At 51.1% G+C, this 19297-nt stretch overlaps 5 protein-coding genes across 5 annotated transcripts; 3 read left to right on the top strand and 2 right to left on the bottom strand.

The window, feature by feature from the left end:
- Window positions 1-417: 417 nt before the first annotated feature.
- Window positions 418-5336, top strand: NCS57_00202500 (Chitin synthase; the record flags this gene model as incomplete). The annotated part of the gene is made up of 2 exons (XM_053052066.1): window positions 418-4022; window positions 4070-5336. 2 exons carry the CDS (start codon window positions 418-420, stop codon window positions 5334-5336), a joined length of 4872 nt encoding a protein of 1623 aa, XP_052917312.1.
- A 601-nt stretch (window positions 5337-5937) lies between these two features.
- Window positions 5938-8159, top strand: NCS57_00202400 (Zn(2)-C6 fungal-type domain-containing protein; the record flags this gene model as incomplete). Its single annotated transcript, XM_053052065.1, has 4 exons — window positions 5938-6108; window positions 6161-6445; window positions 6503-6958; window positions 7017-8159. Exons 1-4 carry the CDS (start codon window positions 5962-5964, stop codon window positions 8157-8159), a joined length of 2031 nt encoding a protein of 676 aa, XP_052917311.1. The 5' UTR covers window positions 5938-5961.
- Window positions 8160-8525: 366 nt separating this feature from the next.
- Window positions 8526-9518, bottom strand: NCS57_00202300 (uncharacterized protein; the record flags this gene model as incomplete). Its single annotated transcript, XM_053052064.1, has 3 exons — window positions 8526-8992; window positions 9050-9298; window positions 9353-9518. 3 exons carry the CDS (start codon window positions 9516-9518, stop codon window positions 8526-8528), a joined length of 882 nt encoding a protein of 293 aa, XP_052917310.1.
- Window positions 9519-12319: 2801 nt separating this feature from the next.
- On the bottom strand, window positions 12320-13450 carry NCS57_00202200 (D-ser-dehydrat domain-containing protein; the record flags this gene model as incomplete). Its single annotated transcript, XM_053052063.1, has 1 exon — window positions 12320-13450. Exon 1 carries the CDS (start codon window positions 13421-13423, stop codon window positions 12320-12322), a length of 1104 nt encoding a protein of 367 aa, XP_052917309.1. The 5' UTR covers window positions 13424-13450.
- Window positions 13451-14612: 1162 nt separating this feature from the next.
- Window positions 14613-17477, top strand: NCS57_00202100 (uncharacterized protein; the record flags this gene model as incomplete). The annotated part of the gene is made up of 2 exons (XM_053052062.1): window positions 14613-16278; window positions 16333-17477. The coding sequence occupies 2 exons, from the start codon at window positions 14613-14615 to the stop codon at window positions 17475-17477; spliced, it is 2811 nt and encodes a 936-aa protein (XP_052917308.1).
- Window positions 17478-19297: the final 1820 nt, after the last annotated feature.

Genomic DNA, 19297 nt, shown 5'->3' with positions numbered 1-19297 from the left:
GCCAACTTCAACCCTCGCTCCCAAAAGTACTGCCTTGTGAATTATCCGCTCTGTTATTGGTTGGTCTAGTTTTCGTATAGTTTTCGCTCTTTCTTTGCTTGAGTACCCTCGTTGATTTCGATTCCGATCTTAAGCTAAGGGAAGTCCGAATATGCCCAACCTCGGTCACGTCTCTCCTCGTCCTCGATCGATACATAGCACAAACGTCACGCTCTTGAACGCCATTCATACCTCATACTCCCATTCGAAACCCTACCAACTCGATGCTAGAACTAGCGTCGTTGCCAACGCTTGGCATACCTCGAGCCAAGCTACGCCGATCGTTGACACCTTGCTAGGCGAGAAAGTATGGGAACATGCTCGACGTCGGCTTGAGAACAATTGTGTTCTATTGCAGTATGTGTTGGATATTATGGTATGAATTCAGGTATTGATGACAAGGGCAGGTCTCTTCATCCTTCAACTCCCTCGTTGTTTCTCCCATTTCTCGATACACTGCCCTTTGCTATTCCGTCCTCGATTCTTACCTCACTTCGCGCCCTGCAACCATTTCTTCACTGTGTCACACCCCACAACCCGTCAACTTCACGACATGCCGCACTCGCCCTCACTCTGGATGTGAGCTTGGAAGGGCGAGTGTCAAATGCTTCCCTATCGATGCCCACCGATGGCATTGATATCACCAGTGGTCTCTTGGGAATTGCCCAGGAAGTCGGTTATCGTGCTTTTGATGTCTTTTACTACCTCCTCACATCGGTATCTACGCAAGCCGAGAGAGAATTTCTGAGTCTAAAACCGGCATCACAATACTCTATCCTGGCTGCATCTGGAACGTACCGACCACCCGCACACCTTGCTGCAGCTGATGATGGCGCAGCGGCAGACGACTTCCGGCAGGCAATCAGAGAGATTGGGATCAAAGGCTCTACCCACCGCAAGCTCATTGCCACCCTCGCAGGTCTACTCACACTCGGAAACACGCTCGACCCGAATGCCCCTCGCAATGATGTTGTCGAGGCCTGCGAGGAGGCCAGTATCATGTTGGGGGTTGAGCCTGAGGTACTCGTCGGTCTCTCTCATTCCGATCGCCACGCATTCATGAGCAAGGTCTACGAAGCACTTGTCAACTGGGTCATTGTCAAAGGCAATGAGGCCATCACATCTCAAATCGGCCATCCCCGGCTTGGTACTGAGAGCCCCATGGCTGGTGGGGTAGGCGACAGCGAAAGTACTCGGATTATTGTCGTCGACATGCCCGACTCATCCTTTGGAAGGGCTGTTGCTCTGCAAACGAACTTCGATGAGTCTTTTGGCATCAATGCCGAAGCTATTGAAGACGGTATTGCAACTCCTTCTGTTGATCCTTTGGTGTGGAAAGACGCCTGCCAAGCCATGGCCGGAAGTCCATGGTACCAAAAGATCGTTGTTGACAAGCAGACGGCAGAGGATACGTGTGAAGAGGGACAACATTCCTTCTTGGACAAGCTCATTCTTCTCGCAGAGGATGATAGCTTTCTCAAGATTATTCTCCCTTCCAAGACGAGCACGGAGCCCAGACGACATGTACTAGATTTGCGGGATGTTCTCGACTCTAGCAGAATCTGGTATCATCTCTGCCTCTACCCTGGATCGGATACCACACCCGGCTCAGTGGCATCACCTCTGTTGACCGCTCCATGGTCTCCAAGCGACGTATCCATGCAGCTGGTATCATGGCGCCTACGAGACTGGACTAATCGATCCTTTGTCAATCCGGCATACACAGTTGATTTCGACATGGACGAGTTCCTCCAGCGCTACTCGGCCATTCACGGTTATCTTTCCAGCAAGGATGACATCAACAATTGGGCGCTTGAGAGGGGATGGCACAACAGCAGCCTTGCTATCGGCCAAGATCGTGTGTGGATGAGTGAGGAGGCTTGGTGGCAAGCCGAAGGAATGCTCGACATGAAGCTGGCCCTCATTCGACAACAGGGGAGCCAGAGTCAGCTTGGCTTCAGGAGCGAGCCTTTCCCTTCTCCAAGACCTGGAAGTGTCTTTTCTGGTCTCAGTCTCAACCAGAGCGGATATGGAAGTAGGGATCACCTCTTGCTTGGAACATACCCAGATCGTGAAGACACCACTCCCGTCACCGGAGCTCAGCTTGGAACGAAAGAATCTCTCATCGATATGGTGACCACCGATTCGCCCAAGGAGCATACAATTCTTGTGTCAAAAGATCCGGAGCTTGCGAAAACGACACGCATCGAAACGAAGAAAGTCGATTTGAGCCGTCGCCTCTGGGTAGGCTTCGTCTGGGGACTCACCTTCTGGATCCCATCACCTCTTCTTACACATCTCGGCCGCATGCGTCGACCGGATGTTCGACAGGCATGGCGTGAGAAATTGGCCCTGTTCTCTATCATCATATTCCTCAATGCGTTGATCCTCTTCTGGATGATTGGTCTCGGCAAGCTCCTCTGTCCAAATTCGGACAAGGCCTGGAACCGCAAGGAAGTTGCTACGCATCAGGGAGAGGACGATTTCTGGGTCAGCATCCATGGCAAGGTCTATGACATCTCGGATTTTTGGAAACGCCAACATAGCGATACCGCTATCGAGACCACCACAGCTAACATGCAGCCCCTTGCTGGACTTGACATGGATGAATACTTTGTGCCTCCGTTGAACATGGCTTGCAAGGGGCTTGGTATCGCGGAAACAACTCGGCTGCGGGCAAATACCACTGCTGAATACACAACAGCTGTGCACACCTCTGGCTACTACTGCCTCGACTCGACAAGTGCCCTATCCAAGGATGATTGGTACTGGACCAACTTTGAGCCCGGCATCAAGGAGTATTACCATGGCGAGCTGGTCTACTCCGACAGCAAGTTCAAGGCGGAAGCCGAGGAGGGTCGTATGTGGGCGAAATACGGCAACAAGATCTACGATCTGACAGACTACTTTTACACCCAAGGCCTTTACAAGAACGACAAGAAATACGAGTTTTTGAATGAGAAGGTTTCGAAGCTTTGGAAGGACAACCCTGGAAAGAATATCAAGGAGGAGCTTGATATCATGCTTGCGGACACAGTCAACAAGACCAAGCACGATAATGTTGTTGCGAGTTGGCGTTGCATCCAGGCCATCAGCTACAAAGGCATCTCGGATTTTCGAGAGAGCGCCAAGTGTCAGGTCAACAACTGGCTTCTTCTGGCTTTCACCGTCATGGTGTGTGCGATCATCCTGGTCAAATTCCTGGCAGCACTCCGATTCGGTTCCAAACGACGCCCGTCGATGCAGGACAAGTTTGTCATCTGTCAGATTCCCGCGTACACTGAAGACGAGGAGTCTCTACGGAGGGCCATCGATTCTTTGACGTGTCTCAAGTACGACAACAAACGCAAGCTGATATGCGTCATTTGCGACGGCATTGCTGTGGGCCAGGGGAACGATCGCCCGACTTCGAAACTGATTCTCGAGATTCTGGGCAGCGACCCGAAACTTGATCCAGCAGCCCGAGCATTCAAGTCGATCGGATCAGGCAGCGATCAGCTGAACTACGGCAAGGTTTATTCTGGTCTGTATGAATGCGAGGGGAATATTGTTCCATACATTGTCATCGCCAAAGTCGGCAAGGAATCCGAACAAACACGACCCAAGCCCGGAAACCGCGGAAAACGAGACTCCCAGATGCTTCTGTTGAGCTTTCTGAACAGGGTGTACCATGAGTCACCCATGAACCCGCTGGAACTCGACATGTTTCACCACATCAACGATGTTATTGGTGTTGATCCGCGGTTGTATGAGTTTCTCCTCATGGTCGACGCCGACACGGCTGTTCATGAAGATGCGTTGAATCATCTTGTTGCCGCTTGTGCGAACAATACAAAGATTGCTGGCATTTGCGGAGAAACGAGGTTGGAAAATGACGAAAAGAGCTGGTGGACCATGATTCAGATCTATGAGTATTTCATATCTCATCATTTGGCCAAGGCTTTTGAGTCGCTGTTTGGATCCGTCACTTGCTTGCCTGGATGGTATGTTTCTAATCTCTCATACCATGAGCCTTTGCTGACGATTTTAGCTTTACGATGTACCGTTTGCGAACATTTGACGGGAAGAAGCCTCTCATCGTTTCAGACGCTGTCCTTCGAGACTATTCCGTCTGCGACGTCGAAACCCTCCATCTCAAGAACCTCCTCTCCCTCGGCGAAGACCGTTACTTGACAACGCTCATGATCAAGCATTTCCCCCGCATGTGGCTCAAATTTCTCCCCGAAGCCCAGTGCCAAACTGTCGCCCCCGAGTCATGGAAAGTATTGCTCTCTCAACGAAGAAGATGGATCAACTCGACCATCCACAACTTGGTTGAGCTCATGCGTCTGGAAAACATGTGCGGCGTGTGCTGCTTCAGTATGCGCGTCGTTGTCTTTGCCGACTTGTTCGGAACCATCATCTTTCCGGCTACATGTGTGTATCTGGTGTATCTCATATACCGCGTCGCCACCAACACGGGACAATTTCCCATGATCTCCATCATCCTCTTGGCGGCCACTTACGGTCTCCAGGCGTTACTGTTCCTTCTCAAAAGGCAGTGGCAGCACATTGGCTGGATGATCATCTACCTGATGGCATTGCCGGTGTATTCCTTCTTCCTCCCTCTTTACTCTTTCTGGAACCAAGACAATTTCTCCTGGGGAAATACTCGTGTTGTCATTGGTGAAAAGGGCGATAAGCAAGTTGTTGCTGTTGATGATGATGAAGGTTTTGATCCTGCTTCTATTCCGCTGCAGAGATGGAGTGATTACGCCGTGGTCAACAATCTTCCGAATCGATACTATCAAGACACTCCACGAAATTCCGTTTATGGCACTGAGCCAGACGCCTCGTTTATCCGGAACTCCTACTTCCCTGCCCAGTCTACGGTGATGCAGGGCAACCAGTCCGCTATCGGCATTGATGGCTACGGCCAACATGGGTCTTGGAATCGACGTTCGACGATGACCTTGGGAATGACATCCCATTCACCACAAACCGAGAGGCCAAAAACCTCATTTGGCTTTAATGAACCTGGAAGGGAGAGAGATACTCTCAGGACACAAAGCGGACTGGGCTTGACAACCACTCGAACCCTGAGCCGGCTTGGTGGAGACGAGCCGGGACTGAGCAACGAGGTTATCTCAGCCTCGATCAAGTGGACTCTCAAGGAGGCAGATCTCGACACCATCACGAAACGCCAAGTTCGTGCCATTGTTGAGCGACGCCTGGACACGGAGCTGAGTGGTGAGCAATTGGCCTTCTTCAGCCAGGAGCTTGACCGTCAGCTGCAGGAGATGGAGTCAGGTGTATGAAATCATGCAGTCAGTCATATCTGATTTTTCGTTTAAGGTTGTTAAAATTTATAGAAAATCACTAATAGACGTTGCCTTCAAAATGTGGCCGAGGTTGGAAACTGCAGGTTTTGTTTAATGCAGGTGCTCGAGGTTTGAACAGGGTGCTTCAAAGAAGCAACAGTTTTAAGTTTCAAGCTTAAATAATGCAAAAGGAAATCTTGAGACTGTAAAAAATATGATTCCACATGCTGTAGAAGCTCCTTTTGCACCCAGTAAACACACCAATACGGACAAGCGAGTGCTCATCCACCTCAACCTAAATTCCAAGATGAGCTACTGGCCATGACCATCACCAAGCATAAAACGAACTATTTACCCGCTACACGAGCCAACCGGTAGTCTGTAGATCGCTCTTATCAGACTTGTGGCTTGAAAGCTCGGTTCAGTGAGGCCGCCAGTCAAGTACCCTAGTCACAGCAAAGCCCCCTTGACACGTCATCAGCCATCAAGCCTCCTCTTGCTGGTTCAGAAGCTCCATGGTCGGACTTATATTGCCCCATTATCCGCCAGTATTGAATTACTTCAGTCCACCCCTTTGCGCTCGGTTGTTGAAGCATCAGCAAACCGCAGCTTCCAGGATTCAATGGAGGCGCCCACTGTTACGATTGCGACCTCATCTGGGCCCTCATCTTTACCTGGGGCCTTACCTCTGCCTCTACCAGTTTGCTCACTCTGCCATCGTCGCAAAGTTGGATGTGATCGCCAATACCCATGTAGCAACTGTGTAAAGGTTCGTTTGACATTCCGCCCTACTTTCAATCATACCACACGGCGTAGTATAGAAGAAACTGATTGAAAACATTCAGGTCGGCGCTTTCTGCAGACCAAGGTCACCCCCTCCCCCTCGCAAGAAGAGGGGTCCAAATCCCGACTTGCTGGCGCGGCTCACCCACTGTGAGAAGCTCCTCGAGGAATATGAAGCAGTTAGCAAGCAAGAAATTCCTTCTTCTTCGTCTCCTCGAGAGCCAAGTGTTGGCCCCAAACCAATAGTGCCAGGCAAGCTTGTGCCGGGAGATGGAGTGGTTAACTTTACCGACAGCCCGAGGTGGGCTGCTCTTCACGAAGAGGTAGTTAAGACTTGAGATGCCACGAAGTGAAATGCTACTAACAAACTTGATGAATAGCTTGGAGCAATGCGCGAGTTGGTCGACGTGGATCCCAACAAACTATCACCTCCACCGCCAGACAACGGCTTGGATGACGAAGGTCTATCGCCAGATTCCGATACCGAGGATGAGTTTCGTTTTCTGCCCAGTCAAATTTTTCATCTTTGGAAAGTATTTCTAAATCGAGTTCACCCAGTCACCAAGATTCTCCACGCGCCATCCACTCAACTCCACGTGGTTGAAGCGGCCTGCACCTCTGGCAGCGGCCTGTCAGACACGACACAAGCCCTACTCTTCTCTATCTACAACGCCGCTTTATTCACCTTTTCAAACGATGAGTGCTTAGAGTTTGTGGGGCGACCTAAAAGACAGGTTTCTCAGTCTTGTGCCAAGGCTCTACGAGTTCGCCTCCGCCGGGCCAACTTTCTCAGATCGGCCAGCTTGACAACACTTCAGGCTCTGGTACTTTATCTGGTAAGTTTGCGGCAAGACTTATGTAATACCTCTCAGGTGTTAATCAAGTTTTTGGTAGTTTTCTATTCAAGGTCATCATGACACCCATGCCACTTGGATATTCAGCGGTATTTGTGTCCGTATCGCACAAAAGATGGGGCTCCACCGAGATGGTGAAGCTCTTGGACTACCGCCTTTTGAGGCAGAAATCAGACGCCGGCTATGGTGGCGGATCTACATGCTAGATGCCCGGTGTGGTCTCAAATCAGGCCTAGGACCATCCATGATGCCCTCACTTGGCGACTGCAAGATGCCGACAAACCTGAACGACTCGGAGCTAAATCCTGACTCAAAGACATATTTCCGGGACCGAGATGGACCCAGTGAGATGGCTGTATCCTTCTTGATTTACAGCATGGGCAAGTTTCTTGCAGAAAGACCGAACGTCGAGGCCAGTGTAATCCAACATGAAATCGACATCACCAGTGCTTTCCCTCAAGCACCAGATCGACTCACGGAGCTACAGGGCCTGGCCAAGGAAGTCGAAGGCAGGCTCAACCATATTATGGACCGGTTCGCAGACCCTTCGGATCCAAACGTCTACCAACTGGTAGGCCACATCAAAGCCCAGATACTCAGCAGAGTACATATCATGGCCTCCATGCCTCCAGGGCAGGTGGGCAATATGAGCTCTCAGCCTTTGAAACCGGCCGAAAAGCTGTTCCTAGTCGCTGTCAGAGTGTTTGAGCAATCGATTGGCCAGTATGAGGCATCTGAACGGATCGGCTTTCTCTGGTATATGAAGATGCACTTTCAGCTGGATCTCTTCGCTTTCATGGTCTCTCGGCTATCTCGGCAGCCAGCGGGCGACAAAGTTGAAAAGGCCTGGGAGCTAGTCTCCAAAGTATATCACTATCACGAGGAGTTGTTTGATGCCTCAGAAAAGTCGAATCTGGCGCTAGCAACTGCTATCACGTCGGCGTGGGAAACAAGGCATGGGCCTATTTTCGCCAGATTGGTCCATGATGTTCAAGCGCCAGCCTATATACAAAGACTTGGCACAATGGTCGCTGTCGATTCCGCTGCGCTAACCATGGCATCTGTGACCCTGTCTGAGGCGGTTGGGGACAACCCCACTGACCTGGCGCCGCCGTTGGACGATTTCTCTTTGGCGTTCCTTGACCCTTCAGGTCCGGGTTTTCAGTTTCCTGGAATGGTTTGAAGGTGTAGTTTAGGTCGAAAATAGCTAATTAGAAAATGTTTAATACAATATCAGTAATTCATTCGGCCAAAACGGGTGGCTGAAAGTTTTGGGATATGCAAAGAAATACAGTAAATACCCAGGTCCTCCCTGTTAACACGTATGAAATGGCCGTTCCTCTATAATTAGTTACAAATGAGACCCTTCCCCCTAAATCAGAGACTTTGATAAAATCCTAATACTGTTACCCACAGCCGGCGACTCCCGTGAGCATACTTTAAGTCCCTCTCCCTTGGGGGACATTTAGAGACCCCACCCAGCCTACGAGAGCATCATGACTCTCCGAGGGACATGTCCCTCACCAAATGCTCAATCCCTCAAGCCTCATCAATGGCGATATGACGTGAGGACCTCAGCCTCATCCGCAGGCGCCCTACCATCCTCCATCTCATGATCCATGTTCTTATAGTTGGGGTTCTGGACAACCTGGCTCGGATGTCGCACGTTGAACACGACACAAACGAAAAACATCAACATGGTGTCCAAACAGTAAAGGTAAGCTTCCGAGGTCTGCAGCACGCTGGTCTGTCCGGCGGCAAACTCGGCCACCCTGAAGATAGATCGGATCATGATGAGTAGCGAGACAAAGTAGAGGACCAGAATGTACTGGCTCCAAGGGAGAGGTGTTTCCTCGCTTGTCTTCGTAGGCTGACGGAGGATTCGGTAGTGAAAGATAGAAATGACAATGATGAAGCCAGCGAAGAAGGCAATCTGGATTCCTAGGCCGATGAGAACGACGTTCTGGCCCAGGTCGACACCGTCCTTGTCGTCGGCGCCAGCCATGATTCCACCGCCTTGGGATAAGTTAGTGAATCCAGTATCACATTTTTGGGTCTTGCAAATTCACTCACCAATGCCTTGGACTGCAAACGACAAGACATCACCAAGCACAAATATCTTGGTCAACCATCTTGTTCGAATGATGGAAAAGTGCTCAGCATCCAGCACCCTGATGAGCCGCCCGAGTATCATGTAAATAGACGCCGCAAACAGTGCTGGCGCAAGAAGCAGGAGAAGAGTCTGCATGATGAATGGGACATCGGAATAATTTGGGCTTTCATCGGCGTTATAGGCGCGGGCTGCGTGGCCTACTACCTCGACTGTCCCGGGAGACGATCAGTTACACCCCGGCTTCCAAGGAAGGGATGACTTACACAGAAGCCCGATAAAGAAGGCTATAAAGTACCATGTTTTTCCTCTCACGAGCTGATAGACGTGAACAAAGCCAGACAAGCTGAATAGGACTGTAAAAAGAATGGCAGCTGCGAGCGAGGGGGTGTAGTGGTATTTCGGAGGAGGGCCAACACCAGCTTCAGCCATTTTGAGGGTTCTAGTTCAGGTTGTGATGGTAAAGCTCTGAGCAGGGGGCGCTGGTGTGTATGATTCTTTGAATCGGAAGACAGGCTGAGGTTATTAAGAGACCGCCATTACGTGCATCTACAAGCAAGTGTTATATAAATCTTGAACATGCCCGGCTGTCGACTCGACGGATCCTCCCCTATCGCCCTAGCGCTCACTGCTCTCGCTTGAAAATTGATTAAGGCCGAATCTCATGGCACCACGTCAGCGGATCCTCGAGACCTGAACACGAGCCAATTGGGACTTGCTAATGCGAAATCCGCCATGATTCAGAGTCCGTCTCGAGAATCAACACGGCGGGGGTCGGAGTCGTGATAACCGCCGAGCCAATCACATCGCCCCAATATCCCTGCTCATCACGAAGTTGTAAGCAGGGCTCATCTGAGACCCTGGTCGTCGTCGGCGCTTTCAAAACCCCGACAGCCAAAATCTGCGTCTCCTCAGCCACCACCGTGACGTTGGCCGTATCTCGACGAGTAGCGACCGTTTGATTAACTGTGGAATAAGACGGGTTCGAGACTTGCACTGGAATGGCGTGGCATAGGTCACGGAAAAAGCCACTTGTACAGCCCTCGGCGCTTCTGGAGATCCCGAACCTGTGGGCGTGAGATTAATAGATCAGAGAGTGTGCAAAACATTGTTTAAAGCATGATCAAAGATAAATAAATGCCATACTCTTCCGATTTGCGGTGTTTTACGGAGCTGGGGTTCAATAGCTTCATGTATTGATAACTGTGTATTTTGCGGTTGTCGCTGATAACCTCGTTTGGGCACGTCATTGGTGGGGAGGAGAACACTGTTTTGTTTTGGCATGTTAGTAGATGTCGTTTATACCTGTGGATAAGAAGAGTCTGCTCCTATGCACCTCGAGTTACCAAGGCTACCGTGACTTGCAATGCCGCCCACTTAAGGTCACCAATATCTAGACCACTCATGGGACCTCTCCGAGAGCGCATTATATAAATAACAGGAGGCAATAGGCACGGGCAAATATTTGACTGATCACGACAACTAAGCACAGGATAATGTGCTAATTCTTGGAAAATCGTGGCATCTCATCGCACAATCCAGATTCTTTTTCTCGGCTTCACCATGCCGCATTAGCAAAGCATTAAGATTTAGAACCCTCATCGGGACACAGCTGGAGGATAATGATATCTTGACGAATTCTGGTGCTTAGAGTGCGTCGATCTAGGGAGGTAGATCATGACTCTGAGGGTTGCATCAGTCAGTTTTTGTTCTAGTTACTATTACAGAACACTGGATCAACAGATGTACAGGATAGACCAAGCTTGAACCCGGTGTTAGGAGCTTAAAAATTCTCATGAAAGAATTTTAGTTAAGAGTCCGGAAATATTATATAGCCCAGCAAGGCTGTGAAGCGACGACGGCTCCTAGCTAGCGCTTTCAACCGTGGAGAGGGAACAACTACCCTACACTTTGGTGAGTCTGTTAAGCTCGTGCCAGCGCCCCGTTTAATAGAAAAGCGTTGAGTTTCTCTTTTAATAACACTTGAGGTATGTATCTAGTTGAATTATTTAAGGGATTTCTAGCCCACACGGTGGTCCCTTAATTATTGGGATGATTGAGACTCAACTGCTCTCTGGCTTACATCTCAGCGCCTGGCGAAGATGACGAGGCCAGAAGGTTGGATATCCATCTATTTAAAGAATATAAGATGAGAATAGGAAGAACTGAAAATTATTATGAAACAAAGTTGTTGATATTTTATAATTTCGTCTCTTCGTTTACTCATTATTAAGTCAAGTTCATCCTTTCTGCCGTCGTCACTCAGCGCAGGCGTCCTAAGATTTTTCACGATCCCGGTTCACCTTGCCCTCTGACGCCCTCTGGCTCTGGGGTCATCACAAGGGTGGTAATTTAAACCGGGGGCAGCCACCTAAAAACAGACGTGGTTGACAAAATCATCAAGCAGGAGATGCGCTGTTCTGCGCTTGCGAGTGAGCCCCGCCCTCTTTGCGAGGGGACGCCTTCTGGCTGGCCACTCGTTGAGGTTAATTGTTTAGCGGCCTGGGGGATCCTTGTCTCTATTGAGAATCGGGAGCCTGGTGTTTGTGTCGCCAAGAGCTGCTTGGTCCACTGGCGGTGTCTTTTTAAACCTGTTGGTCTCCCGTCGAACTTCCAGAAGCTGACCATCCCCCTTGATCACCACCACGGCTTTGTCCATCACCACTTCCGATGGCGCTACTACCGCTTCCGCTATTGCCACTACGTCCGTTAGCACAGAGACTGTATCTTTGACCAGCTCCCAGACTTCTGTTGTCTGGTCCGAGACGAGTACCTTGGCCGATACTTCTGAGTCGAAGACCGAGATGGCTTCGAAGACGGCTTCAACTACGGTTTCGACTACAGCATCTACGACCGAGGGTACGACGTCTTCGAGCACCACACCAACGACTGTGGATAGTAATTACACGACTGAGAGCACTACATCTATGGTCGAGATTACAACATCTATGACTGAGGGTACCACATCCACAACTCAGGGCACCACTATGACATGTACATGCTATCTTGCGATATGAAGGAGAAGAGCCCTCTGTTCTCGGAGACGGCGAGCTCTTGAAGCGACTAGAATAATGTGCCTCTTAATCAGTATATCAACAGGCGAGTCTTCACTGTGGTGCTGCACTGCACATATTATGTTTCTCGTCTATCTTGACATAGACAGCACGGCCATGTATTTATTAACTGCTGCCATGAACAGGTCTCAGCATGGAGAGAGAACAGAAAGAATACCCTTATTGGACTTTTCCTCTCGAGTCAACAGGCCATATCTCCTCAATAACCCCCTTCCGATAGGCATAGTAAACGTCGTGCAAGTTGATGGTCGGATCAATATGGCTAGGAATCATCTCGACCCTGTCGCCAACCTCCAAAGCCGGTGCTCCCTCGTCCCAGCTCAACGAGCCATGCTCATCACCTAGATTCTGATGCCTGTACCTTGGATCCTTGCACTCGGCCAGTCCGCTGTCTGTAGTCAATGACTTGAGGCCAGTGTCGATCGTGACTTGTCTGTCGCCCTGCTTGCTGACGGTTGTGGACAAGAGGGTCAGGCTGTTCGAGTAAAAGGTGCCCACAGCGTTGCGGTAGTCTGTGTCCATGAAGATGAAGGATCCGGGCTGCAGTTCTGTCACGCCGGGAACAGTAGCGCAGAACTCGGCCGTGCCCGTTCCACCTGTGGTAACCACGTCCATATTAAAGCCCTCCTTGCGTAGTAGATCGGCTGTGTCGGTCAGGGTCTTCATCGACTCGAGACACTGCTTCTTGCGGTCCTCTCGGCTGTGGAGATGCTGCAAGTGACCCTCATATCCTTGAATTCCGATCAAGCGTAGGTGTCTCAAGCTGCCGATGTGCTTTGCGAGAGCAACAGCTGGTTCTCCAGCAGCAACACCCGTGCGACGAAGTCCCACGTCCAAATCAACCAAGACAGAAATGGGCTCCGTGATGCCAGACTTTTCCAACGCGTCGTTGATGGCGGTTGCGCCAACCTCGCTATCCACCACAATTCTTATCGTCTTGTGCTTCCTGAACAGCTCAACAAGCCTCTTCACCTTGATGGGGCCGATAATTTCGCAAGTAATGAGGATGTCATCAAACCCCGCAGCTGTGATAGCCTCGGCTTCCGAGACCTTGGCCACGCAGCAGCCTTTCGCGCCCGCAGCGACAAGCTTGTGGGCGAGGATGGCGCTTTTCGTAGTTTTGAGGTGAGGGCGAATGTTGAGACCGGTGGGTAGGAGACTATCAAAGAGCTTCTTGATGTTGGCTTCCATGAGGTCCAGGTCGACAATCATGGATGGGGTGTCGAGGCTATCTAGCCCGTCGCCGACTTTTGGGGAGTACATATTGGTTGTGGAGATCGATTGAACGGCCTGATATAAGTGTGAAGATGACGGAGAATTAAAATCGATGGTCTGGCATGTCTAGTATTTATAATCTGTGAGTTCGGTTGTCGGTCGGGACGAAGAAAGGGCGCGATTTACAAGCACCGCGACTGGTGATTATTGTGTCGTAAAGTCTCGAAATATTGGCCGAAGGTAGCCGGCTCCAAATCTGAGATCCGATATCTGAGGGGAACTTGTCAACACTCACGATAGTCTCCCCAGTGGAGCTTGACCAACTATCTAATCTACTTGATGGCTTTCGCCGCTACTAGCAGAGAGTGGAACTGCCGTGTTTTGATGACTGTTCACCGTGGATGGCTGGATGTTTGTCAATTGCTAAGCCCTCTACTCCGTACACGACGCCCATTATTGGTCCCCTGTAATTGTGATATACCGACTTAAAGCCTACTACGTAGTATGAGGCTTGATTGATCAAGTACGCCACTCATACTACCCGGCAAAGGAGATTAAAAAGGCATGAAAAGCCCTTGCAAGGCATCCGCGTTAAGGGCTTACCGGTTACCCCTCGCAATTAATCTGCCGACGGTAGATCGACAGTTCTGTACTCAGCGACACATGAAACGTGCACCTGCTAGCGAGACCGTTAACCAAGTTACGTTCACGCAGCAAAAGAAATATAGTGACGGTAACCAGCAGCACCTCCTCTCATTTGCTCAAACCACCTCCTCGGGAGAAGAGATAACAAGACTAATTCCACGCGTCCAAGCCACGTCGCGACGCCAAGTTGTTTGCTCTCAACGCTCATTGGCCACCGCCGTCAAGACTGTTGGGTGCTGGTAGCACAGCATAGGCAACCAACAGACAGACCGTCAAGAGGCTGGGGTGCTTCCCGGATTGCCTCCCTATTGGACAGGGGGCAATCAGGCTGGCGGACTGTACGGATAAAGGTCATTGCCTCCCAACAGGCTTACTGACTGTTGGTTTCCCATCATTTGATGGCACTGAAGCACTGCCAAATGTCACTCAAGACGCGGTGCATCCACGTATTCTAATAATCACCGAGAAGACCAGGTTAGTTTGACGCCTCTGCTGGTCAGGTCGGGCGCGATGCTGGCCATGAACTTTGACAGCGACGCAGTAACTAAAGTGAAGCATACAGGATCGGTCAGGTGACGCCACCATCACCAAAATGAGCGACATTGCCGACGCAGCAGCAGCCAAGCAATCCGAAGTCACAGCCTGGTTCGCGGAATGCCAGGAGAAACAAAAGATCAAGACACCCCAGGAGATATTCCAAGACAAACATGCAGCGCAAAGAGCCGTCATTGACCAGGAGCTCAGGTCACTCATAGGGCTGGATCCTGAAAGCGACGTGACTTCAACCGGAGACCGGCTTGTTCGGTATGCTGGTCAGCTAAAGGAGCTTGAACAGGAGCATGCATCTACCAAGGACACCAATGATCGCGCTTTTGCGGAAGAAGTAGAAGAGCGACACAAGAAGTTCTTTGCTTCGTTTGTCCAGATTGTGGGTGCTGATCTTGCAGGCAGATGGATGAGAGAGCTCCAGGGGAAACCGACACCCGTCGAGGAGGATGCACCTATGTTTGACGACTCGGATCCGCAACCAGAGCCTTCTGCTGCTCGAGAGAACCAAGTCCAGCCACCAAAGCCCCCTACGAATACACGCCCTGAGGCGAGCCAGGACCGAGAGAGAGAGCAGGAATCTCATGAGGATACGGAGACAAGCCAAGACAAGCCCCAGCCAAATGGCGAGCCTCAGACAAATCAAAATACCACAGCGCGCCGACAGGGTCCAGAAAGGGGGCGACCTCCAGATCCGAGTTCACCACGGCCCCGCCAAGCCCAGCCCCAGACAGACTCTTCCTCTGCTTCGAACCAACAAAATGGGACGCCTCTCCAGCGCCACTCAGGTGCTCGACCAGCTGGGAGTCAGCGCAAGAGGCCGGCAAGTCCGTCTGGATCGAGAAATGAACCCGAGAAACGCGCTCGCGTCGAGGACCCTCTTACCGAAAGATCTATTGACTTTGAACAAGTCTTTCAAGATGGAAACGCCGAAATCAAGTACACGATCGCTCGCTACCCTCGCAAAGACGGCAACTGGTACATTCTAGAGTGCAAAGAACATGGTCAGCACTTTACCAACGACCCGATCCTTGGTGCCGCCAAACACCTGGCGACTGCCGTTCATGGCAACTTGCCCAGGAAGCATGAACTGGCTGTTAGTATTCTGGGCACGCTGGTCAAGAACTGCACTCCAACGAGGGTGGAGACGAATAACGAGGTGGCCCAAGAGGCTTTCGACCAGGGACTTGGAATCCCCGTGACGATCAAGCGCCCGAAACGACCACGGTTCGACGGCGGTACCGCTGAACCCCGCGCGGTAGTACCTGGCCACCCTCACACTCGCAGCAGTCAGGCTGTGTCTGGTATCATGAACCCTAAAGCGGGCGAGATCTACGCCGCTTACTGGAAGAGCTCCAGAAGCTTCTATCCGGTTCTCATCCTGCCCTGGGGAAGCTTCCAACATATTGGTTTCAAGGGGACGCTGCCGGACACAGGACTGTTGGACGATACGCCATCCTGCTATGCTGTCGATGGCGAAGTGGGAGAGTGGGCTGAGGGCTACGAGGAAGGCGGTGCTTTGGTCTCGAAGCGTCAATTCCCAGTTGTGTACTTCGATGAACTCAAGTTTCCTGAGGAGAGTTCTGTTGGGTGGGTTCCTGTTGCTGACCTGAAGCACTTTGACCCTCATGACATGAGCATCCTTCAGAGAGAGTCTGTCGCCGAGTTTATCGAGAACCAGAAGAGCCAGAACCCTGACACCATTATCAGAAGTGAGTTTGTCTCGTCGCAGATACCTATACATTTCTCTAACTCTTGATATTTAGTCGGGACTGAATCTCCGGTTCCTGGTCTGGAGCCAGATATTCTGGAGAGAGGAGAGCCACTTCACATGGACACATTGACTGGTTCGCCCAGCAATGAAAACGGTGCCGATGAGCATGAGGCGTCACGAGGAGGCTTGGCTCATCAAGACGTTTTTACGACGCCGCCGGAGGAGACTCCACAGCCAGAGGATGGACCAGACGGCGGAGAGCAGAGCCCAGTCCTGGAAGCAAATGGTAACAAAGCTACTACCAACGGTGATTCTGTTTTTACTGCCAACAAAAATGTCACTTCCAGCGAACCGGCAGCCAACAATGGCGAAGCTAGCCAGAATCGTCCCATCGTTGTGGATGATGATGATTCTTCTGATTCCGAGATTGATCGTCTCATGAGCTTCCAGCCACTCAGCAACCCGGCCGATCTCATCACATCAGGAAACGACTTTTTACGACCGCGCTCTAGCGATTCTCTTTTGGATTCACTTCTTCAAGACAAAGACGGGGGCGACGCCACCAAGGCAAACGGTACATCACCTACAGTGCCGACCAACCAGTCAGTCCCCAACCAGCCAGCTCCCGAGACCTCGCGCAGTCACCCTCACGAGCCCAGGTCTGAGCATCAAATAGGAACTGCCCCTCCAGTGACCACCGTCCGCCCAGTTACGGTCGCTCCGACAGTCAAGACTGCCCCTCCGGCAACCAACGCTTCTACAGAGAGGGCGCCTCCTACAACGATTTCCCCTCGTTCAGTGGCCGCGCCTCAGCCACTGACAACAGCTGGTAACCCTAGACGACTCCTAGCCCCTAAACCCGACATGTCCAGAACCCAATCATCACCCATCCCAGCCACGTTGATGCCAGACAACGAATACCTCCAACAACTAGCAGCACAAGCCGTCGTATCCACGCACTCAGAGATCTTCAAAACAAACGAGCCCGTGTCACGAAGCCTGCCGAGACAAACAAGCTCCAACTTTGCAGCTACGCCACGTTCCTTTGAGATACGACCAGAGAATGCCCGGGCGGAGAGTGTGCCACATCCGGCACGAAGGAGCAGCGGGTTCTTTGACGCTGTGCTGGGTCCGCGGGCTGGGTTTGTTGAACCGAATGGGACGCCCCAGTCGTCGTCGGGGAGCCCGCGTTTCTAGATCAATATCCTGCGTTTGTACCAGGGAGCGGTGTAGCTATGAGCGCGCTACGCTCATGCCGGTATTTTTAATACCTTTTTCCTTTGTTCTCTTCTCTTCACAAGTGGAATGCCTCCATCGAGAGGTTGGTGTTTGGTTTCTTGGAAAATAATGGTTGCTCATGGGGATATTGGAATCGCCCGGAAAACATGGACCTCATAGTTGTAATACGTGCACGTCAATGCAATTTTTAAGAATTGGTGCTGGGTTCTTGTACATAGAATATGATAAGAAATCATTTTGGACGAATCATCTCCGGCCTTCTTCAACGTGAGAACGGCTCTGATTGTTTGACTACCATTTGTTTGAGGCAAAAGCCAGCGCTGCGCCGGCTCAGGGGAAGATGGCATGGCCGAGCTGCCCATTTCTCGCTCAGCCAATCATGATGGGGGCATGACAGGTCCCTAAAGCCGCCTGTGAGACTCTGTACGTCCGCCCACCAAGAACATCATCATCTTATACGTTCTGAAGTACACTGCGTCTAGAAAACTGTCGCATTATTTTCCATCCATGCCTCGAAAAGTATGCCTTCTCCCCGAATTTGTCGCTCACTCACAACTTCTAACCTGTGTGGCGTAGAACCGTATTCCCGCCTCTGCGGCTCAGAACCGCGAGAACCAGCGTCGCTCACGGGAGCGGCATCGACAATTCGTCGAGGATCTTCAACAGCGACTTCAAAACTACGAACGCAGAGGAGTCGAGGCCAGCGTTGAGATGCAGCGCGTGGCTAGGGCCGTCGCGTGGGAGAACAAGCATCTCCGCAGCCTGCTTGATCTTAGGGGAGTTTCGCAGGACGAGATTGACCATTACCTGTTTCTGGCGGGATCTGTCGGCTCTGCCCTAAATATGGACTCTTGGGAGTCTCTGAAGGATTGTATTGACTCATCTCCTCCCCACGGACAGAGTGTGAGGGAGCAGCCAGACCCCAGCCCTGGGGACACGACTGCAGATTTCCCCCCACCCCCGAGCACACCCTCTTCGAACTCTTCCTCACTCACGCCAGCTCAATTGATGGAGGCCTCAGTTCCTGCTAGAGCCTCTCCACCCAACGACACGCCCTCGCCAGGTACAGTAGAGGCGGTAGACCGCTCTGTCACCAATAATCGTGGCCACAAAACGTACGACTCCCCCGATACACACGCCACGGAGAACGGACAATGTGTGAATACCTTGTCCATGTACAACTACGGCTGGACAGAGCTGGGTACCCAGGCAGACATACTACCACAAATAACTGAGTGCTTTTGCCCACCCAACTCACCTGCTTCTATCTCGGGCCATTGGGACAAAGGACTGTCTTGTGAGGCGGCAGTTGAAATCATCTCTGGACTACAGAAGACTCTGGATTCGGACCGGATCCGGCATCTATTGCACTGCAAAGAAGCAGATGATTGTCTTGTGCAGAATTCTAGTGTCTTCCAAATCATAGATGCGTTTGCGTAGGTAGCTCAAATACGGTTGCTTCGGTAGAATCAGGCCAGATATCTTCCTTAAAGCATGTCGTGTTCAGACACCTGGGTAGTCAATGCGGAATATGGCTTCCCCATCTTTGAAACACGAGGTCTAAAAATACCGCGGTCTAGAACACCCTTGTCTGGCTGCTGGCAGAAGGTTAAAAGACGAAAGCCCTCCTCCTACTTTGGGCTTAAAGTGCCTTTTAGTGCACTCTTTTTGTTGTCGTTGGGCGGCAAGCTTGTGGGTTGAAAAGCCACAAGTACCTAAGCCCCTGACTGCCGTCATCTCAACCAGAAGGCGACTTAGTTTACCAATCATGAGACAGC

This window comes from Fusarium keratoplasticum, chromosome 2 (assembly GCF_025433545.1).
Source record: "Fusarium keratoplasticum isolate Fu6.1 chromosome 2, whole genome shotgun sequence".
Classification (NCBI taxonomy): domain Eukaryota; kingdom Fungi; phylum Ascomycota; class Sordariomycetes; order Hypocreales; family Nectriaceae; genus Fusarium; species Fusarium keratoplasticum.
The sequence above is the reverse complement of the archived record's forward strand: the minus strand, read 5'-3'. Positions and strand labels throughout refer to the sequence as shown.